Here is a 23,867-nt window from a genome sequence, read left to right as displayed (position 1 = left end):
TCGGGACTCTCTGACGTGTCTTCATGTGTAACCTGATACCTGACTTCTTGGTTTTTTTACACCCCTGCCCTCGTATTCCTTTGTCTGCTCTGTCCTTCCCATTCTCACTGCCTGTCTGTCTCTGTCTCTCTGTCCTTCCTCTTTCCCCCACTTCCCTCCTCTGCCTCTCTCTCCATCTGTCTCTCCTTCCCTCTCTCCCTTCTGTGTATCTTCTCTCCTTCCTCCCCTTCCCACCCAATTCTCCCTCCTTCCCTCTCCATCTCTCTCTCTCTCTCACACACACACACACATACGTCTTTCCCACTTGCATCTCCTTTCTATGGTACCTATTTTTATAAAGCCTCAAGTCATTTATGAGATGAGACAAAATATCCATAAATACAAGATTGCGACACTGAGTCTCCTCCCGCCCCATCAGCTATGGGGAGTAGTGACAGATTCCGAGTGTTCCTTTTAATGTTTCTATTGACCTGACACTTCACCACCAGGACCGTCCAGATTCTGAGTGTTCCTTTTAATGTTTCTATTGACCTGACACTTCACCACCAGGACTGTCAGCGGATTGTAGGCTTTCGTATCACAAAGGAGCTTGGAGAGCTGGAAGATGATCAGCTCCAACAAGCGTCCCTTTCAGGAACCCTGCTGTTTTACTTTTCTGAGAGGCCTTTGTCTCTCTCCTTTGTTTCCTGTGATGCTGGCTTGGTTCTGGTGATGAGTGCCCATCAGAATCACCTGGAGGGCAAAAGGTACTGTATGTCAATTCTGTCTCAATAAACCTGACTTTAAAAAAAAAAGTCCCTTGGGCTGGGCAGCTTGTCACACAGATTCCTAGGCCCCACCCCGAGGACCCTAATCCCGTAGTCTAGGGCGGGGCCCAGGAACTTGGCTTTCTGACAGGCCGCACGGATGTGAAGCTGTCGGCCCACAGATCACACGTGAAGGAGCCTGGCTGTGAACCCTGACAAGGGACTCGCAATAGCCACTTGGAGGGGGTTGTCTAAAAGGCCACCTTATCATAGAGCTTATCAAAAGCCTTTTTCGACATCTAATCAAATTAGATCCACTGGTCCCCAGTCCCTTCGTCTCTCCATGTTTGCCCCTTGATGAGTTTAGTGAGCACAGAAATGCTGGTTATGTGACCTACAGCAGACCCTTTCAGCCTCCACTTATCATCCCAGTGTCTGCTGTCAGCAAGTGGCCAAGCCACTCCTGAACCACCTGGGCCCAGGATGCGCAGATAACTGAGGTCAGCCCCCGTGTCCTGGAGGCGACTGCTGGGCAGGGACGTGCAGCAGGCAGGAACAGGGCTGGCCAACTCTCCTGGGTTGCCACTTCACCTGGCTTTGGGCTTCTCTGCTGGTCTTCACACGTGAAAGTTGCTATCTTCAGTGACTGAAAGGCACCCCTGGACTTTTAGTTGCACTGCAGTGAACTTAGGGGGAGAGGAAGAGATTATACACGAGAGTGGTCTGGTCACACGTAGGACTCATTAGCATCATGGGATTGTGGGTGCTGATAACAGAAGAGCTAACAGTGAGCATAGTACTTACTAGGCTTGGCCTCGCTCAACCTCAGAGCCACCATGAGGCAGAGGACTCGCCGCCTCCCAAGTGGAAGCTCAGAACGGCATCCAGGCAGCAGAGGCAGAACCCTCATCCTTGTCTTTCTGCCTCCTCAGCCCAAGGTCATGGCCTTTAAGGGCTCTCTACATCAAGGATTCTGCTGTATTTTCTCTTGTTCAGTCGCTAAGTCATGTCCAACTCTTTGTGACCTCGTGGACTGCAGCACACCAGGCTTACCTGTCCTTCACTGTCTCCTGGAGTTTGCTCACACTCATGTCCATTGAGTTGGTGATGCTATCTAACCATCTCATCGTCTGCCTCCCCCTTTTCCTTGCCTTCCATCTTTCCCAGCATCAGGCTCTTTTCCATTGAATCAGCTCTTCACATCAGGTGGCCAAAGTATTGGAGCTTCAGCATCAGTCCTTCCAGTGGATATTCAGGGTTGATTTTCTTTAGGATTGACTGGTTTATTCTCCTTGTAGTCCAAGAGATTCTCAAGCGTCTCCTTCAGCACTGTAATTCGAAAGCATCAAAGCTGTACTTTTTAGGCTCTGTTTTTTCCCATTGGAATTATGAGTTTTCCAAAATTGTGATACTTCTAGAAGCAAATCATAAATAGATAGCAACATGAGTTTACTATTTCATGATGGTTGAAAATCTTACAATATGAAATTGGAGTTTAATTCACTCAAAAAAGCAAGAGCTCCAGGCACATGTGTTTTTCCCTCCAAAAAATATATGAGAACGACCTACTCCCTAAATGCCCAAACACAAATATAAGAGAATCTTTTGAAAGATGCAACAAAAACAGCTATCATGCCATCTTGAAATAGCTGCCTACTGTGTCTGAAGGGTTATTTGGACAAAGCAGGGCTATTGGAGTCTAATAAATCCCTCTGGGCTGGTCAGTAGGTGACGCGTGGTTCCTTAGAGTGCTTCTGGGTAGCCTGAGAGGTCTGATGATGCCCCAGGCTCCTGAGAGCCATAGAGCTCTGAGTGGACCCGACTCTCCCCACCACCACCCTGACTTTCCCAGTCCTGCCTGTGCCACACCCAGGAGGACGTGTATGCACTGTCATCTTCATGGTGTGATCACAGCTAATCCCACCACCCCAGAGAGACCCTCCCACCGTGTTTCTGTCGTCCTTCCCAGACTTCTTGAGGTCTAAATTTCTGTTTGTTTACATAGAATTATACTCTACAGACCACATTGGAAATGCACTCCTTCTCTTACAGTTATATATCACGAACATCTTTTCGCATCATAATTCTTCCTCAGCATCAACTGAATGGTTAAATAGTACTCTTTTGTACCTTTCTTCAGTTTCCTGCCTTTATAACAGATTTTTATAGAGGCTGTCTTTTGAAAAAATGATCTCTATTATTTTGCAAAAGTAAAATTAGGTCGTTCTTGGGGAGTAGGCTTTAAATAGTAAAATTGCTGTGATATCTCTGAATTACACTGAGGCTTTTGGGGAGACTGTTTTGTTTCCTACAAAGTTAAGTAAGTGAAGCCCCCTGGCAGCTCACAAGCAGGTTCTGGACTGGCCATTAGATAATTCATGAGGGCTGAGGAGGAGAAGCTGGGAGGGACCAGAAAGCCCAGTCATCTGGGCCCCTTCTCCAGGGGGGCGGGGACCTGTGGGATGTCTTGCTGTGCCTTGAATCTGAGCCAGGTGTCTTCTCTCTCCCAGCAGACCCGCCCGTGGCTGCAGCGGTGGTGTCCCATTTTAACGACTGCCCAGATTCCCACCGTCAGTTCTGCTTCCATGGAACCTGCAGGTTTCTGGTGCAGGAGGAGAAGCCCGCGTGTGTGTAAGTGTCCCTGTGGTTCTGCGGTGCTGGGGCTGCAGGCGTCCCAGCCACCACTTAAAACAGCGTTTACCTCCACAAGCCATGCCAGAGCTGCCTGAGCGCCCTGGAGCCAAACATAACGGAGAACCAGAACAGTGGGCTGAGGGACACCTGCTTCAACCCTGCTGGTCCCAGCCCAGAGCCACTGAGGCGGGAATCCTGGGACGTGGAGCCTGGGTGTCTGCATTTTTAACAAGCATCTCAGGTGGCTCCTGGGTTCCATAAAGTCTAAAACTTCCTGGATTCAAGTGAGGTTTTCCTTTTTTTTTTTTTTTTTTGATTGAAGTATAGTTGATTTGGGCTTCCCAGGTGGTTCTGCAGTAAAGAACCTGCCTGCTAATGCAGGAGACACCAGAGATGAGGGTTCCATTTCTGGGTGGGGAAGATCCCCTGAAGGAGGAAATGGCAACCCACTCTAGCATGCTCGCCTGAAAAATCCCATGGACAAAGGAGCCTAGTGGGCTACGGTCCGTGGGGTTGCAAAAGAGTCGGATATGACTGAGCGCATCTGCATAGTTGGTTTGCAGTGTTGTTTTAGTATCAGATGTATAGCAAAGCAATTCAGTTATATACTTATACATATAATACATGTATTCTTCTTGAGATTCTTTTCCATTATAGGTTGTTATAAGATATTGAATATTGTTCCCTGTGCTATACAGTAGGTCCCTATTATTTACCTGTTTTATATATAGTAGTATATATCTGTTAATCCCAAACTCCTAATATTGGATTCAAGTTTAATTCACTACTTAGAATTTTTGGAGAGCAAGACACTGGCTTGGATCCCTTTGAGTGGCCAGTAGCTCTGAGGTGAGGTCTGTGCCCTCCGGCATCTTTACCTCACAGCTAATAAAATAAGCCAGAAGGGCACACAAAGGGTTGGTGTGCCTGATTGGCAACAGGACAGAACAACTTGGGAATAAAGATGGGCATAGCAGGCCCAGCATGAGGTGGCGGAGGGTGGGGTGCAGGGAGGGTTGCTTCTTAAAATATAGCTGAGCCCACCCATACCCACTGAATCAGAATCTCTAGGAATGGGACCCTGGAGTTACATTGGTTAAAAGCCACCAGTGATTGCAATGGTCAGCCCGACTGGGCAAGAAAGGCACATAAGTAAAGCCTTCTAGAGCAGGGGTTGGACTTAGGCTAATAGAGAAAGCAGAGAAGTTACTCAAGGCCTGGACACTCATGCACCCCCACCCTTTGCGTGCACTTCCGGCTTATTTTATTAGCTGAACTATACTGTTATGGGTCAGTGCGGCCACAGCAGAGAGGAGACAAATCCGCAGGTGAATTGGAGGCCAGAGCCTGTTGGAAGTTAGCCTTTATTCTCTAACCAGTGGAAACCATCAATTGGGAAAGGGATGTTTTAAGAAAGTTAACCTGTGCATGGTGGAATACTGCAAGTTGGCCCTGTACTCAGCCTTGGCACTGTGGGCATTTGGGGCTGGGTAACCCTTTGTTGTGTGGGCACACCTGGGTGGCTGAAGGATGTTAGCATCCATGGTCTCTACCTGCCCAGGTGCCAGTAGCACCACTTCCCCCCAACAGTCATGGCAATCAAAAATGTCTCCAGCCATTGCCAAATGTGCCCTGGGGTGGGGAGATATGTGGAGGAGGCAGAATTGTCCTCCACCCCCTTTAAGAACCATCCATCTCTACGAATATGCCATTTTTATAGGTGGGAAATGGAAGTCAGCAATTTCATATGACCCAACCTAATAGTACCAGTGTGTGTGTGCTAAGTCACTTCAGTCATGTCCGACTCTTTGTGACCCTATGGACCATAGCCTGCCAGGCTCCTCTGTCCATGGGGATTCGCCAGGCAAGAATACTGGAGTAGCTTGCCATGTCCTCCATCAGGGGCTCTTCCCAACCGGGGGGGTCGAACACACGTCTCTGGCATTGGCAGGTGGGTTCTTTACCACCAGCGCCATCTGGGAAGCTACTGGTACTGGTAAATAATACTAAATGTTAATAAAATGCCAATGTTTATTGAGCTTTGCTTCACCAGTCACTGTTCTAAGCACGATCCACACGTTAACGCATGTAATCCTCATGATGACCCCAGGACGTGGAGAGGTTGAGCCTTGATCACAGAGGGGAGTGCACATTCAGACCCGGCTGGTCCGGCTCCTAAAGCTGCTTTCTTACCCACGATGCTGAAGGGTGTCAGAGGAGTAGCCCAGGGGGCCGGGAGAGCCCGCCGCAGTAAGCAGTGGTGGGCAGGACGCCTCTTTTCCTGAGTCGCAGCTGTGTAAGCCTGTGCAGTGGCCCCTTGGGGTGCCTCTGGGCCTCACTTGGGGGGCACACTGGCCACCTTCCTCCAGGAGAACTGGGTAAGGCCCCAGGTCACATCTGCAGAGCCAAGAGCCCTCCTGCCCACCCCATACATTCAAAGCACGCTGATGACAAGAATCACTGTCATCACGACTACTACTCTTATGAAAACACACATGGGAGCCTTGGGGACTGATGGGACTGTTTTCGTGACTTGCCTGATCACTGTGGAAAAACACTGGCCCTGAAGGAAGTGTGACTCTTTAGCCCAGATCTCAGGAAGCCTCCAGTGCAGCAGGTGGGGGGTCTTCTCCCTTCCAGTCACCTCTCGTGCCAAGACCTCAGGCTACCCCCGGCTATGCGATGAGAGGGTCTTCTTTGGAGAGACAGGACACTTCTGACCAAAATTGTGTCAGAAGTTTAGTGTTTCTACCAAATCAGGGGCTGTTCTAAATGTTGAGAGCTGGCAGCCTTGAGCCGGGGTCAGCAGAGACCCAGAGCAATAACCCTACCGGTGTCTTAGCCCCGTTGGCTGGTGGAAGCCTTCTGAGAGTGGGAGGTGGGTGGCTCTCTTGTTCTTCTCAGTCTGGGTGCCAAGCTCTGCTTTTGGCTCATGGAGATCACTGTCCATCACATTTACACGCCATTAATGTTGGTTGTCTGGACAACTGGCCGTCTCTCTCCCCATTCACACTGTAACTATTACTGTAAATGATAATAGTAAGCTCTGGGTAAAAACTGTAACTGTGTACCAGCCCCAGCTCCACATACAGTGACTCATGCGTTCTCTCATCCTTCCTCTCAAGTAGATATTCTTGCCCTTATTGTGTAAATCAGAAAACTTAAGCTCAGAGAAGTTAGGCACTTGCCCAGAGTCCCAGAGCCCGTATACAGTGGAGCTGGGATTCAGTCCCATCAGTTCCAGCCGCCAAACCCATGTTCTGTTCTGCTGCCCCAGAGGGCGCTCTTTCTGCCTCAGCCTCACAGAGTTCACTGCAAAAGGCTAAGTTTTTGTTTCCAGAAAAGGTATTGGCACTGTCCCTCTGCAGGCAAACCTTCCTCCAGGGGAACGTCAGGGTCATTCCCTACCTTGTTGCCCTGAGCACAGACTCAAGGATTCCTTCCTGTGGGTCAAGGGCAGAGTCTATAGAATGCACTTTTGCAGGATGGGGAAGCTGAACATCTCTGGGGAGGCGTGGCCATGCAAGACTTTACCTCCTCTTTACCTCAGTTTCCCCACTGGGTCTTGGTGGCCTAGGGGCGGTATTCAGCGCACAGACATGTTTCATGCAGCGGTAGGTGAATCTGAATTATTCTTTGGTGGCTTTAATTAATTGCTTGCATTTTGGAAGTCAGGTTTACAACTCCAAGCAGACACCCAGCTTCTCTGGAGCACAGCCTGCCCTCCCCAGTTCCCCAGTTTCCACCTCTGCCTACTGCTCCCTGACACTGAAGCTGTCGCTCGTCCATCATCCTATCATCCTTCTTTTCTGCTCACAACAGCCAGCTTTGATCATTTCTGTCGCCACATGAGCCTGTCAGCTCGGTGAGGGCAGGACCATACCTTATACCTTTTTGTACTTTCATTACTTAGAAGAATGTTCTAATTCACTCATTGCCACTAGATCAGAAATTCTGAGTCTGTGCAGAGAAAGCAAAGCCTGCTGTTCCTGCTCTTAAGAACCGCCCTAGCTCTGGGGGAGCTGACACATTCATCCTCAGTAAAACTCGCAAACCTTGAGGTTAAGGGCATGTCAGTCATGGACTTACAAGGCAAACCCACAGGGGCCGAAGATTATAGTCTGAAAAGAGGGAGTTCTTTCTAAAATACTGTTGGCTCTTAAGCTTTGTTTTCCATAATAACAATAGTCTTTGGGTCTCCAGAGTTAAAATGACATCTCACACTAAAATATGAAATAAAAAAAAGTTAAAACAAATAACTAGTCAGAAATTGCCAAAGGTAGTGAACATCATCCTGAAATATTTATGCTTCACATGAACCCTAGATTGTATTTTTTGGTCTCTCTTTAATAAATCCCTGCTAGGCACCAACCACTTTAGAAAACAAATAGGCAAAGAATTTCCAGAGGCAGTTAGTAAAACCAGAGAAATGCAAGGTTAGGACTCAAGCACCATTTTTTTCCCCTGAGGCAAATTCTGCAAACCGTTGGTCTGCCGCTTTTGCAGGAACCTTCAAACAAAGGAAAACAGTTGAAGGAAGCCACCCAGGTGACAGGTTTTCAGGGTTCCAGTGTTGGCAGCCAGTGGTGATTCGCTGAAGTGTCTCACAGTCCAAAATGCCCCTCGGTGACTGAACTCCCTGACTTTCCCACAGCAAAGTGTGAAAGCGCATTGCTGTCAGCCAAGGAAAATATTCCACCTGGCTCTGGCACAGTGCCTTCCACTGGGAGCTGAACAGTCAAACACCCAGAGAGGGATGACCGCCTTCATAAGCCCGCAGACTGCCCGTGTTACCGAGAACATGCCTCCCGAGAGACCAGGATGGGGGCTGGTTTTCCTGCTGATGCTTAAGCCACTTCATGTAGATCTATCACCTCAACAACCAGCAGGTGGTGGGGCTAGGGGGAGAAGTTAGGACATCACCCAACCACAGATCTTGAGGAAGTGCACGCCTTCTCTCTGCCCTCACTGGAAGCAGATACTGAGGGTCACACACCAGGCAGGAACACACAGCAGTTAAAGGCATAAATTTCAAGGTCAGACAGACCCAAGTGACTTAGCACCATTAAGCCTCAGTTTCTTTGTGTATAGAATGGGGAGATGAGTATTTCTCAGGATTGTAATGAGGCCCCAGTGACCCTAATGCATATAGAGCTTTTGCTGTCCAAGATAGGAGCCACTAGCCATGTGAGGCTGTTTAACTTATTTAATTAAAATTTCATTTTTCAGTCTCGCTAGCCACATTTCAAATACTTAGTACCTCTGGGCAGCGAGCGGCTACTATATTAGATGCCACACATACAGACACTATTTGCATCGTCATAGAAAGTTATTTTTAAATTTATTGTTTATTGAAGTATAGTTGACTTATAGTGTTGTGTTAGTTTCTGCTGTACGGCAGAGTAACAGTTATACATATATATATTCTTTCAATATTCTTTTCTATTATGGTTTATCCCAGGATATTGAATAGAGCTCCCTGTGCTATACAGTAGGACTTGTCTATTCTTTGTGTAATAGTTTGCATCTGCTAACGCCAGACTCCCAGTCCCTCCCTCTCCCACCCATTGATCCTTGGCAACGAACAAGTCTGTTCTGTCTCTGAGTCTGTTTCTGTTTTGTGGATAAATTCATTTGTGTGCTGTATTTTAGATTCCACATATAAGGGATATCATATGGTATTTGCCTCTTCTCCTTCTGACTGACTTCACTTAGTATGATAGTCTCTAGTTGCATCCATGATCCTGCAAAAATGACTTATTTACTTCTCTGTTGTGACTGAGTAGTATTCTGTTGTATATATGCGCCACGTCTTCATCCATTCATCTATTGAATTACTACAGAAGGTGCTGTTAGAGCACTGGAGAACATCCAAGCCCAGTTCCCAGCAGAGTAGAAGAGCGGCCTTCACCACCACCGTCACCATTGTGATCGGTACGTTGTTAACCATGACCACAGCTGAGGGATTCAGGTCCTGCTGAAGGAGCAGTGAAAGTCAAGTAGACCGTGTGCCATGAGGAAGCCCCTACCCCTCCAGAACGCTCCTCCTCAAGTGCCCCAAGCAGAGAGGTTATAGGTCATGGCAAATCTTGTTCTTGAAGCCAAGAATGTGTGCTTAGTCACTCAGTCGTGTCCAACTGTTTGCGACCCCTTGGACTGTAGCCCTCCAGGCTCCTCTGTCCATAGGGATTCTCCAGGCAAGAACACTGGAGTGGGTTGCCATGCCTTCCTACAGGGGATCTTCCCAACCCAGGGATGGAACCCAGGTCTCCCACATTGCAGGTGGATTCTTTACCGTCAGAGACACCAGGGAAGCCCATGAATACTGGAGTGGGTAGCCTATCCCTTCTCCAGGGGATCTTCCTAACCCAGTAATCAAACCGGGGTCTCCTGCATTGCAGGCAGATTCTTTACCAGCTGAGCCACCTGGGAAACCCCAAGGCCAAGAATGGGTAAACCCCATACACGTGTCGGAGGCTCAGTGTCCCCACTCCCACCTCAGCCCTGTGGATTTTCTCCACGGTTAAGGCAAGTTGGTATAAATATTTTTCTAAAACCTTAGTCTCTAACTGTTGGTCAATTTGGTCCTTGGCCCCCATATTAAAGACTTTTATCTTAGGGTCCATGCCGAAAGTCTTGATTAAAATTCAGAACACTACCCTCCAATCAGAGAGTACATCATTGTTTATGAAGACAATGTCTCTCAAGAGCCTTTAAAATGCTCTCATTCTTTTATTTACATTTTTAGCACTCAGGCAGCCCTTCCTTTGTGTCAGGCACTTCCCAAGACATTAACTCATTTAATGCTCATAACTCTGTGAGGGAAGTTTTGTTACTCTGTTTTACTGACACAGAATCAGTGGCACAGAGAAGTTAAGTAACTTGCTCAAGCTCACACAGGCATTAAGTGGGGAATGGGATTCAAACCCATGACAGTTTGGCTCCAAGTCTATACCATGCTGTGCCCACTTATGGGATCCTATTCTGAGGAAGTAATCTCAAATGCAAGCAAAGTGTGTACACAAACATAATCCATTGGCATTATTTATGAAATCAAAATTGGATGCAGTCTATTTAGGGTTCAGTGAAGCAAACCCTGTATAAACTACTTTACAACCATTCCAAACAACTCCTGCGTGTTTCTAATGACATAGTAAAATGGTGAAGAGCTGTCAAATGAAAAATTGATACAAAATAATATTTTTAAAAAATCTTAACTATGTTAAGAAAACTATATAGAAGAAGTACTTGTCAGTCAGATGTGCAGTAATGTGGACTTTCTTTTTCTCTCCACTCTATTATAATGTATGTACTTTACAATTTACTTAGAAACATTATTTTTCTAATTAGAGGATATTTTCCTTAAGAAGAAAAAAAAATTATAAGGGCAGAGCTCTACATGTGTGATCACCATTTCTTTAAAATTTTAAAAGGCACCGTGAGCCAGGTGCAGAGGGGACTTAGGGGGAAAACTGGGCAACTAGGGCTAGAAGGTCTGAAAGCCCTGAGCAGAGGAGAAAGAGAGGCATGTCATTCATCATTTAATTTTTGCGTTTGCTCCTAAGAAAGCACCGCAGCCACCTTCAGACTGGATCAGCACACAGAAGAGAAGGTCCCAGGGACCCCCTGGTTGGCGCACATGGCCCCTCATCTTCAGCTGAAGACAAACTCAGCATTCCTTGTGTTTGACAGTACCCATTCTCAACAGATGAAATTGAATGGTCAAATGGTATTAAAAAAATGTTCAGGCTTACACATTTGCCATTCCCCGTGGTGACAGAATAATTCCTATTTTATTCAGATTCCTTTTTTAAACAGAGGTGCTGCATTTCGGGTTTCTCCTGCACCTGAATGAGAAGGCCCATTGTACAGCTCCCACCCTGGGGAAATGTCCAGAGAGAGACAGGAATAGGGGGGAGAGGGGAAAGGGGCAGACTTTGGAGTGTTGCTCTTGACTGTACAACTTAAATGACTGTTCTGCCTCAGTGGTCCTCAGACCTGGCCACACATTAGCATCACTTGGGTGCCCAGACCACTTGGTCAGGGGCATCTCCAAGGGTGTGGCCTTGGCCTTGGCATTTTCCAAAGCTTCCCAGGTGATTCTGATGTGCAGCCAGGTGGTATCTGGTGCCTACCTGAGGTTGAGACAGCAGCTGAGTCAAGCGTGAGTCATTTGTGACCAGGTGAGGTGATGCTTCCTCTCATTGTGTGACTTATGCTAAAATAATTGGCATAATTAAGTCTAATACTAGTAGAAACTTGGGAAATTTTTAAAAATTGTTTGTCACCAAACCTTTTCTTGCCCCCCCCCCCCCCCCCCACCCAGTAAAGTGCCACTGAGAAGCCTGCCTATATTACAGATGAGTGGTGGGGGAAAAAAGGACCTCTATCCATCCCAAAACCAGCAAGTCTAAATTGCCTTAGAAAGTCTGTAAGGTACAGTTCCGGCGAGGCAGAAAAGGAAAGACGACCTCAACAGAAGTAGGTTACCTTTATTCAGGCAAGGAGGGGCGACAGTCGGCCTAACGACCAGGCTGAGCGCCGAAAGGGATCAGGGAGGCTTCATACTTATAGGGAGGTTTGTGGAAGCAATAAGGGAAACGTCAATCAAGTGGGATATTTTGAGTATTCTTTTGTTGAGATGACACTTGTAGTTGGGCAGGGGGTGATAAGTCTTCTGGGCGAGTGTAGGGGGTGGAAGGTTTCCGGACAGGGGATGATAAGTCCCAGATAGATGTAACTGGCCTGGAGCATCAGGATGGAACTAAAGTTATGCTTTGTTTTCTCCGAAGTTAGATGAATCAGCAAGAGGCCTTTGAGACTATAGTTCTCTTTTCTAGGCCCAAAAGACTCCTTCAAAGTCTAACCCTCGCTGCCCGCTGGAATCATCTGGGAGCTTTAAAAATACTGATGGCAGTCCTTACTCCCAGGGACTCTGACTAAGTTGGTCTGGGGTGTGGCCTGGACATCAAGGTTTTTTTTTTTCCAAGCTCCCCAGGCCATTCCAATGTGCAGCTAGAGTTGATTTCACTGGTCAGCCTTTATGGTGGCTTTCAACTTTGGCTTCATGGGAATTCCTTCAGCCGTTTCTTTAAGACCCCAGGCTCCATTTTCAGAGAGGCTTTGATCTGGGAGGTCCTGGGAAAAGCTCGAGTATCTAGACTACAGGCTATTCTGCCTCCCAGTGCAGTTGGGCTGCTTGGTGCTAAGACTCGCTGCTCTAAGAGCCCACCTAGGCTGTGACCTAGAGTCTCATGTACTGGGTTGGCCAACAGGTCTTACAGAAAAACTCAAATGAACTTTTTTGCCAACCCAGTATTTGTCAACAACTCATGTAACGCTCGTGCCTCACCAGGGAAGGTTTCATTCAGAAACACATTGAGCACCCTATTTCAATGAGTCTGGGGTTTGAGTGTTTGCAGCTGTGACCCTAAGGGGACGGAGAGGCATTCTTTTTGGCATGAAGCCATTCCTAATGGGCTCGGACCTCCACTGGAGCAGTTCTGAGGCAAGACTGGTTGTGAAGGGCCCAGCACTCACATGTTAGGAAGAACAAGAAAGTCAGCAAAGTGTGACTCAGTCTGGGGGCTGTCTTTCCTGGTGAGTTAAGATGGCATTGTTTGGGGGCATCTTTGCAATTTGCTATACCCACAGCAGGAAGACCTCTTTACAGGGCGGTCATCAGCCCATCTTCCCTTTTGCTAGGTGGTTTGTGAGTTTGCCATTGAATCAATATCCAAGAGTATCTTCCAAATCAATTTGCATTACACCAGAAAGGCCTCCTTCACAGTTGTGATCCTTAGTTTTTAAACTCTAGAATCCACTCCCCACCCTCTTTCCCCATCTGTAAAATGAGGTAAATAGCAGCCCAGACCTCACATGCAGTTGTTATTATTGGGATTAACAGAGATGATTCATGTAGGAGTTTAGCATAGCCTTCAATAAGCTAATGTTGTAATTAGCACTAGGCTCCCACTCTTTTATTTAAATAGGATTTCTTGGAGCCCCCAGCATTGATTTGTTGGTTCATAGCATTTCCAGAACCAAGCAGTTGAAGCAGTTGAGGAGATGTTTGAATCCTTCTCTCCCAGGGCCTGTGGGTTAGAGGAGTTTAAGATGGGTGAAATTGCCTCTCCTACAGCCTGGACCTTTCATGAATGGCTGTGCAAATCGTCATCACACTCGCCTCTCTAGGAGGAAGCAACACCAACACCCAGCTACAGAGAAGTCTCATTGACTTGGCCACAATTCCTGGTTAGACATCTAACAAAGCCCAGGCTCCCCAACCCTCTTCTGTTCAGTGGTTCACCAGAAGTTTCGGTCTTTCCTGCAGGAGCCTAGAGGCTGGCCTTCAGTGAAGCTGGCAGGAACGGCAGTCACAGAGGTTGGCATAGTCCTAAGGGCCTTTAGGGAAAGACAGGCTTTAAAGATCAATGGAAGGAGCTTTGGAAAGTGGATGGATGGATGAATGAATGAGTGAGTCTTCAATTTATATCTTCTTGGAGAATGTGGTCTTTGACATGGAGTTTGAGGAATCAAGTGAGGAATAATGTCGCAGGCAGAGAAGGTAGCAGGAGCTGAGATGGACAAGGGGAAGGTAATCATTCATTCACAGACAGGTATGTCCTGACTGTCTATGTGCTGGCACTAGTTTAGTTGACACTGGGGGGTGGGGGACTGATGGGTTGGCTGAAATCTAAGTGACAGAAGATAAAGTAGAGGGGGTAGATTAGGGTCCTGTAGATATGGGGTGTTGGATGCTAAATGAAAGGAGGAGGAAGCCCACAACCCAGGTGAGAGCCATCAGGGTGCAGAGTGAAAACTCAGAATGACTGGTGGGGGCATCCTTTGCAAGATTCTCTGTAGACACTCACAGCTTGTGCATCGCCTGTGCCTGCTGTTTATCGCCTCTCAGTCTCAAGTTCAGTCCACACTTTAACTTTCTCCTGGTGGGAAGGGACCAGTGCCTTTGTTTTCTCCCCCGCCTACAGGGTGAGCTGTTTCCTGACTTTGGCCTTCACGTGATCCTATTATTAAAACCAACCAAAAAAAAAAAAAAAAATTGCCCCGTTTCATAATGCCCCGGCCATCTCCCTCCTGGCCTGAGCCTGTGAGAGTCTGTGCTCTTATTCACACTTCTGTGGTCCAGATCCTTTCTCAAGCAAAGTCTTCTTGCCAGAACTCCTGCATCTTCCTCCTCCCCAGAGCCTGCTCTCTCCTTAGGTCTGTGGAGAACCCTGCATTGTTGGACCTAAAACCGCAAATCTCCTTTACTGTTTCAAGATCAAGAGCTTAATCTGCAGTGTTTTTATCCCAATCCCAGATAGTATACAGGGGCAGCAGCTTGCTGAGTGAGCCAGAACCCAGACCCTGGGGTCCACAGATCTGGGAATGTGTTTCTCTCTCTTCCTTGGCAGAGTCTGGCTCTTTGCAACTCTATGTAGCCCACTAGGTTCCTCTGTCCAAGGAGTTGTCCAGGCAGGAATACTGGGGTGAGTGGCCATTCCCTTCTCCAGGAGATCTTCTCTCTGTCTCAGGGATTGAACCAGGCTCTCCCACACTGCAGGCAGATTCTTTACCTTCTGAGCCTCCCTGGCGTGGTGGTCACAAGCAAATGACTTGACTTTTCTGTGCAAAGACTAAATGAGAAAACATGGGTCAAATGTAAATTAATCTTTAACTGAAAGCAAGTACCTGAATTCAAACAAAAAATGCCTTTAAATGAGGTACATAACAATTGAGCTTTGGAATAAAGAGCACCAGTGGGAAACTTTTCCATTAAGCAGCCTTAGAGACCGAAGCTGTATGCTCCAGTATCCCAGGCTGTGGCCTTAAGCAGCCAATTTTACAACATCTCCTGTTTGCCTTAATCGTAAACCCATACAGTACCTGCTCTTTTAACATTAAAATGATTAAACTTTTGTTAACAGTGAGCAAAAGCTATGCTCCAGGAAAATACCCTGTATTTATCCTGTGACTCCTGGCATCTGGAGTCTGGAAGCCCAGGTTTAAGGGAACCACAAATGTAAGACCCCTGGGGCTTTTCAGGTCCTACAGTTACCAGACAGTGCCGCTGGTTCTACCCCGGTACGTGCCCCTCTGCGCTGGATCGCCTGGTAAATGCTTGCAGGACTAATGAACCCTGACAAAGAAGATAAAAATCACGCCACAGTCTTTGTCTCCTGCTGGTTTAGCATGTTTTCTTTCTCTCATCACTGGGAATTCTGAATACACACATTTAGTTTAAAAATAACCTGGGTTTTTATGAACTGCCAAAATGAGCTTCACGTCCTAGACACATTTGCTGCCTTCCTCCCTCCCCCAGGATCTGGCATAGTAACCATGATAACAAAGTGTTTCAGTAGCACCTTGCCTCCGCAGATGATAAGCTGATGAGTTACCTCGTTCTCCAAGCAAGAGAAACCTATGCGGGGGAGTCGAAGCGATTTTACCGACACCTTTGCCTCCAGTAACCAAGGCTGGAGGGGTCCCTTTGGGCTTTTTTGTTGGACTTGGGTCTCTCCGGTCCAGTCCTCCTGGGGAGTGGAGCGAATGAGACCTCTGCCCGGAGAGGGTACTGATGTCCCTGTCTTCCTCAGCTGCCACTCTGGGTACGTCGGTGCACGCTGTGAACACGCAGACCTCCTGGCCGTGGTGGCTGCCAGCCAGAAGAAGCAGGCCATCACTGCCTTGGTGGTGGTCTCCGTCGTGGCCCTGGCTGTCCTCATCATCACCTGTGTGCTGATACAGTAAGTCTTCACTGCCCCTGAGCCCGGGTCCCCCACCTGCCTGCCTTCCCGGGGCCATCTGCAGCACTCCCAGATAGCAGGACCTCGGCAGTTTACCGCTGTGATGTCTGATTGGTGTTAGCAAACCAAAGAGGGATTTTGGTGAAAGCTGAGTGGTGTGAAGGGCACACAGCCTGGGAGATCTCCAGCAAATGGGTCAGAGCAGAGCTCTGACTGGAAGCAGAGCCAAAGGCTTGGAGCCTTCACCGTTGTGATGGGGGTGTGCAGGGGTTCCAGAGGGAATTGGAAAAGGCTCCAAGCCTCCTGTGTGCAGTTAACAGTCACACTTCCTCTCTGCAAATCCTAAAGCCACCGTTACTCTTACTCCCTCTTCTCTTCCTCCAGATCTCAGCCGCTGCCTGGCATCTTCTAGGAAGCCTTCCTGAGCCCCCTTTTGGGTGTTCTTAGCCTCATTTGCTTGCCTATATTTCCCAGTTGGACTGCTCTGCAAAGGGACAGACCCGAGGGTTGTATTTCCAGTATTGGGCCAGAATACTGGCCTGATATTCCCTGGAAATATGGGTAGCAGGTGCACTGAGAGGATGGGTTTGCCACGACCAGAGTGTTAGTCTGCGGAAAAAGATCCGAAGCCGTGGAGTTGCTTGGCTCGTTCTTTCATTCCTTCCTGGGTCCTTGCAGTCTGCCCACAGTCCCCGCTTTACTGCTTGCTGGCTGCTCCTGATGGATGACTCCCGTCCTGAGCCCTCACAGCCCTGCCAGCCTGAAGCGGCTGTTTTGGCCCAGTCCTGACAGTGGTTCTAAGTGCCCCAACTGCTGCTTTATGGAGCAAACAGCTGGGCCGCCGGGGTGGGGGTGGGGAGTGACCAGTCCCCTCTGTCGACCGGAGCCCATTTGGCCAACCCAGAGAGGAGCGGCCACGCAGAGCTGGTCTTTGGGGTGGCCAACAGATCCTTCCGTGAGTGGCCCCAAAGGCCGCCTCCTTGCAAAGCCCTCAGCCCTGTGCTGTGATTGTCCCTCTGGAAGCTCCAGGGGAAGGATGGGTTAGAGCCCGGAGCTGCCCGGCAGGCCCCTCCGGCAGGCGCTGCACCAGCTGGGCCCTCCTGCCGGGCTCCTACCCAGCCCGTGTTCTCTGCACCTTTGCAGCTGCTGCGAGGTCCGGAAACACTGCGAGTGGTGCCGGGCGCTCGTCTGCCGGCATGAGAAGCCCAGCGCCCTCCTGAAGGGACGGACTGCTTGCTGCCACTCAGAAACAGGTAAGGAGGCTGCCTCGAGGGAGGACTTTTCCCTCCGGAGACGCTATTGGGTAGAGAAAAGGTCTACCTTCTCCAAGTCAGAGCAGAAGTTCTTGGAAGGTGAAGCAGAAAGAAGGGAGAAAAAGAAGAGGACATTTATCCTACCAAGTCAGATTCAGTTTATTCCAATGTGTCTTTTCCTCAGAAGGTAGCTCTGTTATCTTTACCTGTGATCATGTGACCTTTAACAAGTAACTTAATGTCTCTGAGCCTTGGTTTTCTCATTAAAAAGATGTCGTGCAAATTAAAGAAGTACTGAGATAAAGAACCTGGTGTATCAAAGACTGGAGACACACAACAGGCATTCTTTCTCTTTCTCTTGAGAAATCATCTTCCCTTTCCCATCAGTGAAATGAGAGATGCGGCTTTTAGAAGGTCTTGAAGGACTCTGAACTCTTAGAATCCTGTGATCTTCATTCAGCTTGCCATTGTTCCATGAATACTTTCTCCAACATCCATGAAAAAGATTGGACATCTGGCTAGGATGCCAGACTCACACCTCCAGAGCCTTCTCCAAGCATCCCTAGCTCCGGGCTCCTGGAGTTAAATAGCAAATTAATCCAGACAGGCTCTGAAAAGTCATACATGAATGAGTTTCTGGAATGCTTGTTTGACCAAAAAGACTGTCATAAACTTAGCATTCCTTTTTAGGAAGTGGTTTGTCAAGAGACAGTCACCCCAGCCTCATCCACCTGAGGGTCACTTCTCTACTAAACAGTCAGCTCAAGGTGGAGTGGGCAGGGAGAGAAGTGCCTGCTGTATTCCTTCGGCCTCCTGGTGATCTGACCTGGAGGGAACTGAAGGCGAGGGACCGCCATTTACTTGATCTTCATTTCAAGAGCCAAAGTAATTGTGTGTGAGCGGTTGTTTTGATTTAGGAAGGTGCTAATTCATTGATCCTCTCAGTAGTCTTGAGGAGGGTGTGGGTAAACTGAGTCTGCCAAAGACCTGTGTGGAAGGTCTGAGTCCCTGGGGGGGCTAGGATGAGACCCAGGGCCTCTGAAGTCCCCACTCCCATTTCCTCTGCTACCTCAGGGGACCATGCATTGAGCTAATGAAGATAAACATTTTTGTTTTGTCTTTTAACACCAACAAAAAAATTGTGTATGGCTTTTTAAGAAAATTGATAGTATTTTTGTACCCTCAGTCTGCACCTTGGCAGAGTCATTTAGGGTGGAGTAAATTTCTTGTTAATGTCACTTCTTCTTTATCTACATTTTGAGAGAGTGTTGGCTTTGAACCCAGCGATGGGTCTGACCTTGCAGAGATGGCCACCAAGGCTAAAGCCCCCTCTTCTTAAGATGATGGGTATGCTCCACCTCCAGGGAACCCGGGAGAGACCAGTGCAGGAAGGTGTCCAGACTGGACTGGACTCTGGAGCTGCTGGGGACTGGGTGCACCCTGCCTCCCCCTGACAGGCACAGAGGATACCCTCGGGGCCCACCCATTGAGAAACAGCGGCCTTAGAGGAAGCCATTCTGCTGCCAGAGCCCTTGACCAGCTCATGAGCTGCCCACTAAGCCGCTGCTGATGAGGGAGCTGGCTGCAGACGGGGCTGAATCACCTCCAGTGGAATGAAGGTCTTCACACGGTGTGTGTCCCTGTTTCCTTCTTTCCTTTGGTGCTGAAAGCACAGATTCAGGAGCTACTGCTCCTGTGGTTGAACCAGCAGAATGTGGACTTGACTGCCCAAGAGAACCCAGTGACTTGGGCTGGTGCATCCCCTAGTTTCTGCCCCATGCCAGTTTTCCCAGCCTGGCTGGAGTGTGGCCTGCAGAGCTTAACCTGTTTTTCCTTCCTTCCAGTGGTCTGAAGAGCCCAGAGGAGGAGTTCTGCCAGGTGGCCTGCAGCAGCCAGAGGGAAAAAGGACTTTTTGAGTTCGGCACAGCCAGGGCTGCCAGGCATGGGTCAGCAGGCCCTTCCTTCTCCGCCTGCCATCGCCTGTGCAGGTTTTTTGTCTTATGTGGGCCTTCCTTCAAAATTCTGTCCAGAACTCTGTCTGCTTGGGGTTATCCGATGTGACCTGGAGAAGAAATCGGTGGACCACAGTTTAAAGACTGGTCAGAAATGAATGGCATGGGGTGGACCTCCTATTTACCTAATGACCTATGTGCTTCGTCATCTGCATCCAGGTGTGTGTAGGTGTGTTCTGCCAGTTACGGATACCAGACCTGTCTCCCCACAAGTCTCCATTGTGCCCGACATTGGAGTTCCTATAATTGTTACAGTTTTTTTCTTATCTGCTTATTGGAGAAAATGGTGAAAAAAAGCGTCACTTCTTTTTGCTACATGAAGACACCAGTGGAGGAGGAGCCATACTAGTCCTCTGTCATGAAACCCTCAGCCAGCCCAGTGTCTTCCATGGACACATGATGCTGAAGACCTTCCTGAACTGTTACCATCCTCAGAGATAATTTATTTATTAGATGGATGATAATTTTATTTTAATCTCTTAAGTCAGTGTAAACAGCGTAAAAGCCTTTCAGACATCTACATCAATGATCCATGTATTGCTGGCCAAAAAACTAGACTGATTAGCAATGTCTGGTCTCTTGGGGACAGCTAAAACTTGGTGGGCAGGGGGAAAGCACCAGGATGGGTGGAGATGAAAGCAAGGAGTTACTGATGGGAGCAAAGCTTGGGGTACAGAGGTCATGTCATTTAATACACAAAACTGATAAATGCCCCAGGATACATTCCTGCTGAAAAATTAGCAGAGAGACCTGGCACCTTATTGAGGAAGAGGAAGACAGTCTGTGTGTGTATCTACAAGGAGGAAACACAACAGTGACTACACCGCTCTTATTAAACCTATTAACCTTCTGGTGGGCTGTCCGAGAATCTGTTTAGACATAGAACTTTAGCAGAGAGAAACAGGCACCTGGGGTTGCACCCATGAAAGGGGACCAGTTGCTTATTTTCCATGTTGTTACTTGGTTGATTTGTTGCTTTATATTGAAAAGGACAAATTGAACTTTCCTATTTATTTTTAAGCATTAGGAGAAGTATTCCAGTGATTTTATTTTTCTTTTCCATTCAGGATGCTAGGTTTTTGTTTTTTGTTTTAAAACAAAAACTCTTAAGAAGCTGCCTCCATCATGTGAGTCTTGCTTTTCCCTCAGAGAAGGAGAAATTGTTTTCTTGGGTACTTTCCAACCCAATGGGCCTGCTTGTGGGAAACCCCGGTTCACTCCAACTTCATGGTGGAGCTCATCCTTAGGAATTGTTATGAAAATTGGGAAACAGGGAAACAATGAAATAATTTGTAAACTCCTTATTCGAGGGAACTCTTATTCACTAATATTTGAAAAATGGGAGATCACTACCTATTAACCCTTCAGTGCCTCTAGCTCCTCACTTCATGAAAGGGACTTTTAAAATATGTCAAGTGAGCTTGAAATTCCTCCCAGGTCATTTTGTCCTCCTGGAATTCTTCTGCCCAGTACGTCTATTTCAATGCATTTTCTCTGTTGAGGAAATTATATGACCTGTGTCGCAATTCTGGCACTTGTATTGAATGACGCTGTACCCAAAGCACCGAGATTAGAAATGGGATCTCTTCGCCAGCAGTGTAACTGACATAGCTCCTGGGGTCTAGTCATGAGAGAATATATGCTTAAGTTTGCATTCCTTACACAGGTCCTGCAGCAGTGGATCTGAGGGCTGGGGCTTCACCCCTGGAGACCGATGCAGTTGACAGTGGTTTGTGGACCCCAGTTTGCCCTCCCTTTTTTCATCAGGCTTCCCTGAAAGTCTGATTCCGGTGTAGAGAGACTAATGAAAGTGGAGTGGCATCACTGGTTTTTAACTTGAAATCACATTTTTACTTTAGAACAATCTTTCCTCAGTCTTTTAGAGACTGTTTGAGGTCTGGTTGCCTTTAAAGAGCAAGAACTGATATTGAGAATGTCTTGTGGGGTTTTCTCCACCTACTGGATGGAAGGATCAGCGTCCAGTCTGTAGGACCTAAGAGCCTTTGCAGAAGGGTGAGGAGGTGAGAACCAAGAACCTTCCTGATTTCCTGTGGGGACTTCATACTTAGGGTCTGTGAATGCTCCAGTCACAGCTGCTGGTGCCCCTCACCCCTTCCAGTGCTGGTACAGCCTTGCAGCACTCAGGCTCAAATATGTGCCACCCTGGGAGAGTTGCAGGCAGAGGCTGGGATCAAGGCATGCCCGGGTGGACCTTTGTCCATGTCCAGGATGTGAGAACCTTGCTTCTTTAGTGAGTTCTCTCTTAGAAATCAGAATGGCCACTAAGCATTGGATTCCTATGACATTTGTGGCATTGGTACTTCTTTGGTTAGATATAAAAATGCCCCCTTTTCAGGTTAAAAATCATCTTCTAATCCAACTCTGTAGGTTCCCTGTGTTTCTTTGCTTTTTACAAAGCCAAGTTCATTATGGTTAGGGACTTGTTCCCAAGATCTGACCTGGTGAGCAGCCGCACACCGGGGGATGGGGAGCACAGCTGTTTCCAATATCTGTCTCAGGAGAAATGCAAAACCCCCATTTAAAAGGGGCGGGGGAAGGGAGAGACTGCTTCCAAACCTTCAGTGGAGCCTGGATTCTCCCACTGCTGGATAGGCTGACTTCTTTAAGCATGCCGGCAGGAAATGTCTTCTAGATGGAAGGATATACGGCAGCCAATCATGATCTGGAAGACACATTTGAACACATGTGGTAAACAAGCAAGACTTGAGCTTGCCATTGTGTGCCAGCAGAGGAGAGGGGCAGAATGTCCCCAGAGTCTATTTTCCCACAAAAGAAGACGGTAGAGTTAACATCACCCCCACCTGCATTGGTGAGGGAGGAGGTGTACCTCCAGAGCTTTTTGGGAGCCTGGTCTATGCAGGTGGAGCAAGTGTCTGCATCTTCAGGTTTCCCGGGTCCAGGCTGCTTCAGTGCACATATCCCACTGACTGCTTTTCCACCGGGTCCAGGCTGATTCCTTGCATGTGGACTGCTGGCTGCTCTTCCAGGCCATCTTGACAGGAACAGTTCAAAGAGGCTCCAACACTGCTCAGGAGACCCTGGTCCCACAGTGGGATCTGGGCTTTGATTTCTCCCAACCTGCTCAGCTGAGAAGGGGGCAGGGAGGTGATTCAAAAGCCCAGGACCAAGGAGGACATCACAAAAACAAGAGGAACACATATGTTTGTTCTTAATGTTCTAATAGAAGACCTGTTCTCTAGCCCCTGATTTTATCAGGCTTTCTAAAAGGTCTCATGGTAAACACACACGGTACTGAACACAACGCCTCTTCCTGGTGTAATAATACTGAAATGTTCAACTTTTCATTATCTTATTATAACAAACCTGATGCTTTTTTTTTTTTTTTAGAACTTGTTACTCTGACTTCTGTATATGTTGCACTGAAAAGGTTAATATTTAATGTTTTAATTTATTTTGTGTGGTAAGTTAATTTTGATTTCTGTAATGCATTAATGTGATTAGCAGTTCTTTTCTTTAATATCTGAATTATACTTATTTAAAGAGTAGTGAGCAATATAAAATGCAGTTGTGTTTTTCAGTAATGTGTATTGTTGTCAGTTGTACTGTACCTTGTTTGGAAGGATGAAGGAATGAACTTTTTTTTTCCTAAATCAAGACTGAACCTTTTCTTTCATGAGGTTGGGAGATGACTGAAGTACATTAAGATTTTTCTCTGCAAATGTGAATGGTGCGAAAAAAATGGATGCTCTTTTGCAAAATGTGGGAATCCTAAAATTAACTTTAGTTGATCCCTATATGCTTGTAAAGACCAAATTCTCTGAAGTTTTTCTCAATATATACTTCATTTACAGTATGTCCAACAATATGCTAACTAGTGTGGAAGATGAAACAGACAATCCCTGCCCCAAGGAATCAGAATCTGCCTGAGATCAATTGACGTGCAGAAGATAATTCCAGACTCATTCCAGACAAAATACAAATAAAGCCTGAAATTGTGATGTAGAGGAATTTGTGTGTTAATAACTGTAATTCTGCACATGTGATCCTCAGACCAGCACCATCACATCACCTGGGAACTTCTAAGTAAGGCAAATTTTCAAGGCCAACCCCTGACCTATTAAACTCGCAAGATGTCATGCCCTCTCTACCTTCCAGATGATTCTGATATGTACTTGAATTTTGAGAACCATGGTGCTATAGAATTTCAGGAAGGGCAAATTCATGTGGGCCTAGAGTTTTTAGGAAAGGTTTTCTGGGGGATATTCAGGGGAAGTGAAACAACACAATTTACCCCTTAGCGTTCAAGGTTAACGGCCATCAGGTAGTACAGCCTTGAGGTAAGGCTCACATTTATTTGGCTCTTCTCAGCCTAGTTGAAGAAAAAAATAGGCCTGCCCATCTCCTTCCACACCACTGCTCACACCCACCCCCACCCCCCTCTGCTCACTTTCTAACTGTAAGGACTTGTTCTAAAACTGTCAACCCAGTTCT

General features: G+C 47.4%; 1 protein-coding gene across 2 annotated transcripts in view; it reads left to right on the top strand.

The window, feature by feature from the left end:
• The window catches only part of TGFA (transforming growth factor alpha), a 111,966-nt gene extending 88,487 nt beyond the window's left edge, over positions 1–23,479 (top strand). The window contains exons 3-6 of one of the 2 annotated variants that reach the window (XM_065929481.1): positions 3,260–3,377; positions 15,980–16,129; positions 17,273–17,382; positions 19,227–23,479. In XM_065929481.1, coding sequence (XP_065785553.1) covers positions 3,260–3,377; positions 15,980–16,129; positions 17,273–17,382; positions 19,227–19,234 — 386 coding nt within the window. In that variant the 3' untranslated portion in view covers positions 19,235–23,479. Of the gene's footprint in view, positions 1–3,256; positions 3,378–15,979; positions 16,130–17,272; positions 17,383–19,226 lie in introns of both variants that reach the window. The other variant, XM_065929480.1, reaches the window with a different exon arrangement.
• Positions 23,480–23,867: the final 388 nt, after the last annotated feature.

This window comes from Muntiacus reevesi, chromosome 3 (genome assembly GCF_963930625.1).
Source record: "Muntiacus reevesi chromosome 3, mMunRee1.1, whole genome shotgun sequence".
Lineage (NCBI taxonomy): Eukaryota > Metazoa > Chordata > Mammalia > Artiodactyla > Cervidae > Muntiacus > Muntiacus reevesi.
This window is presented reverse-complemented; position numbering and strand designations above follow the sequence as displayed.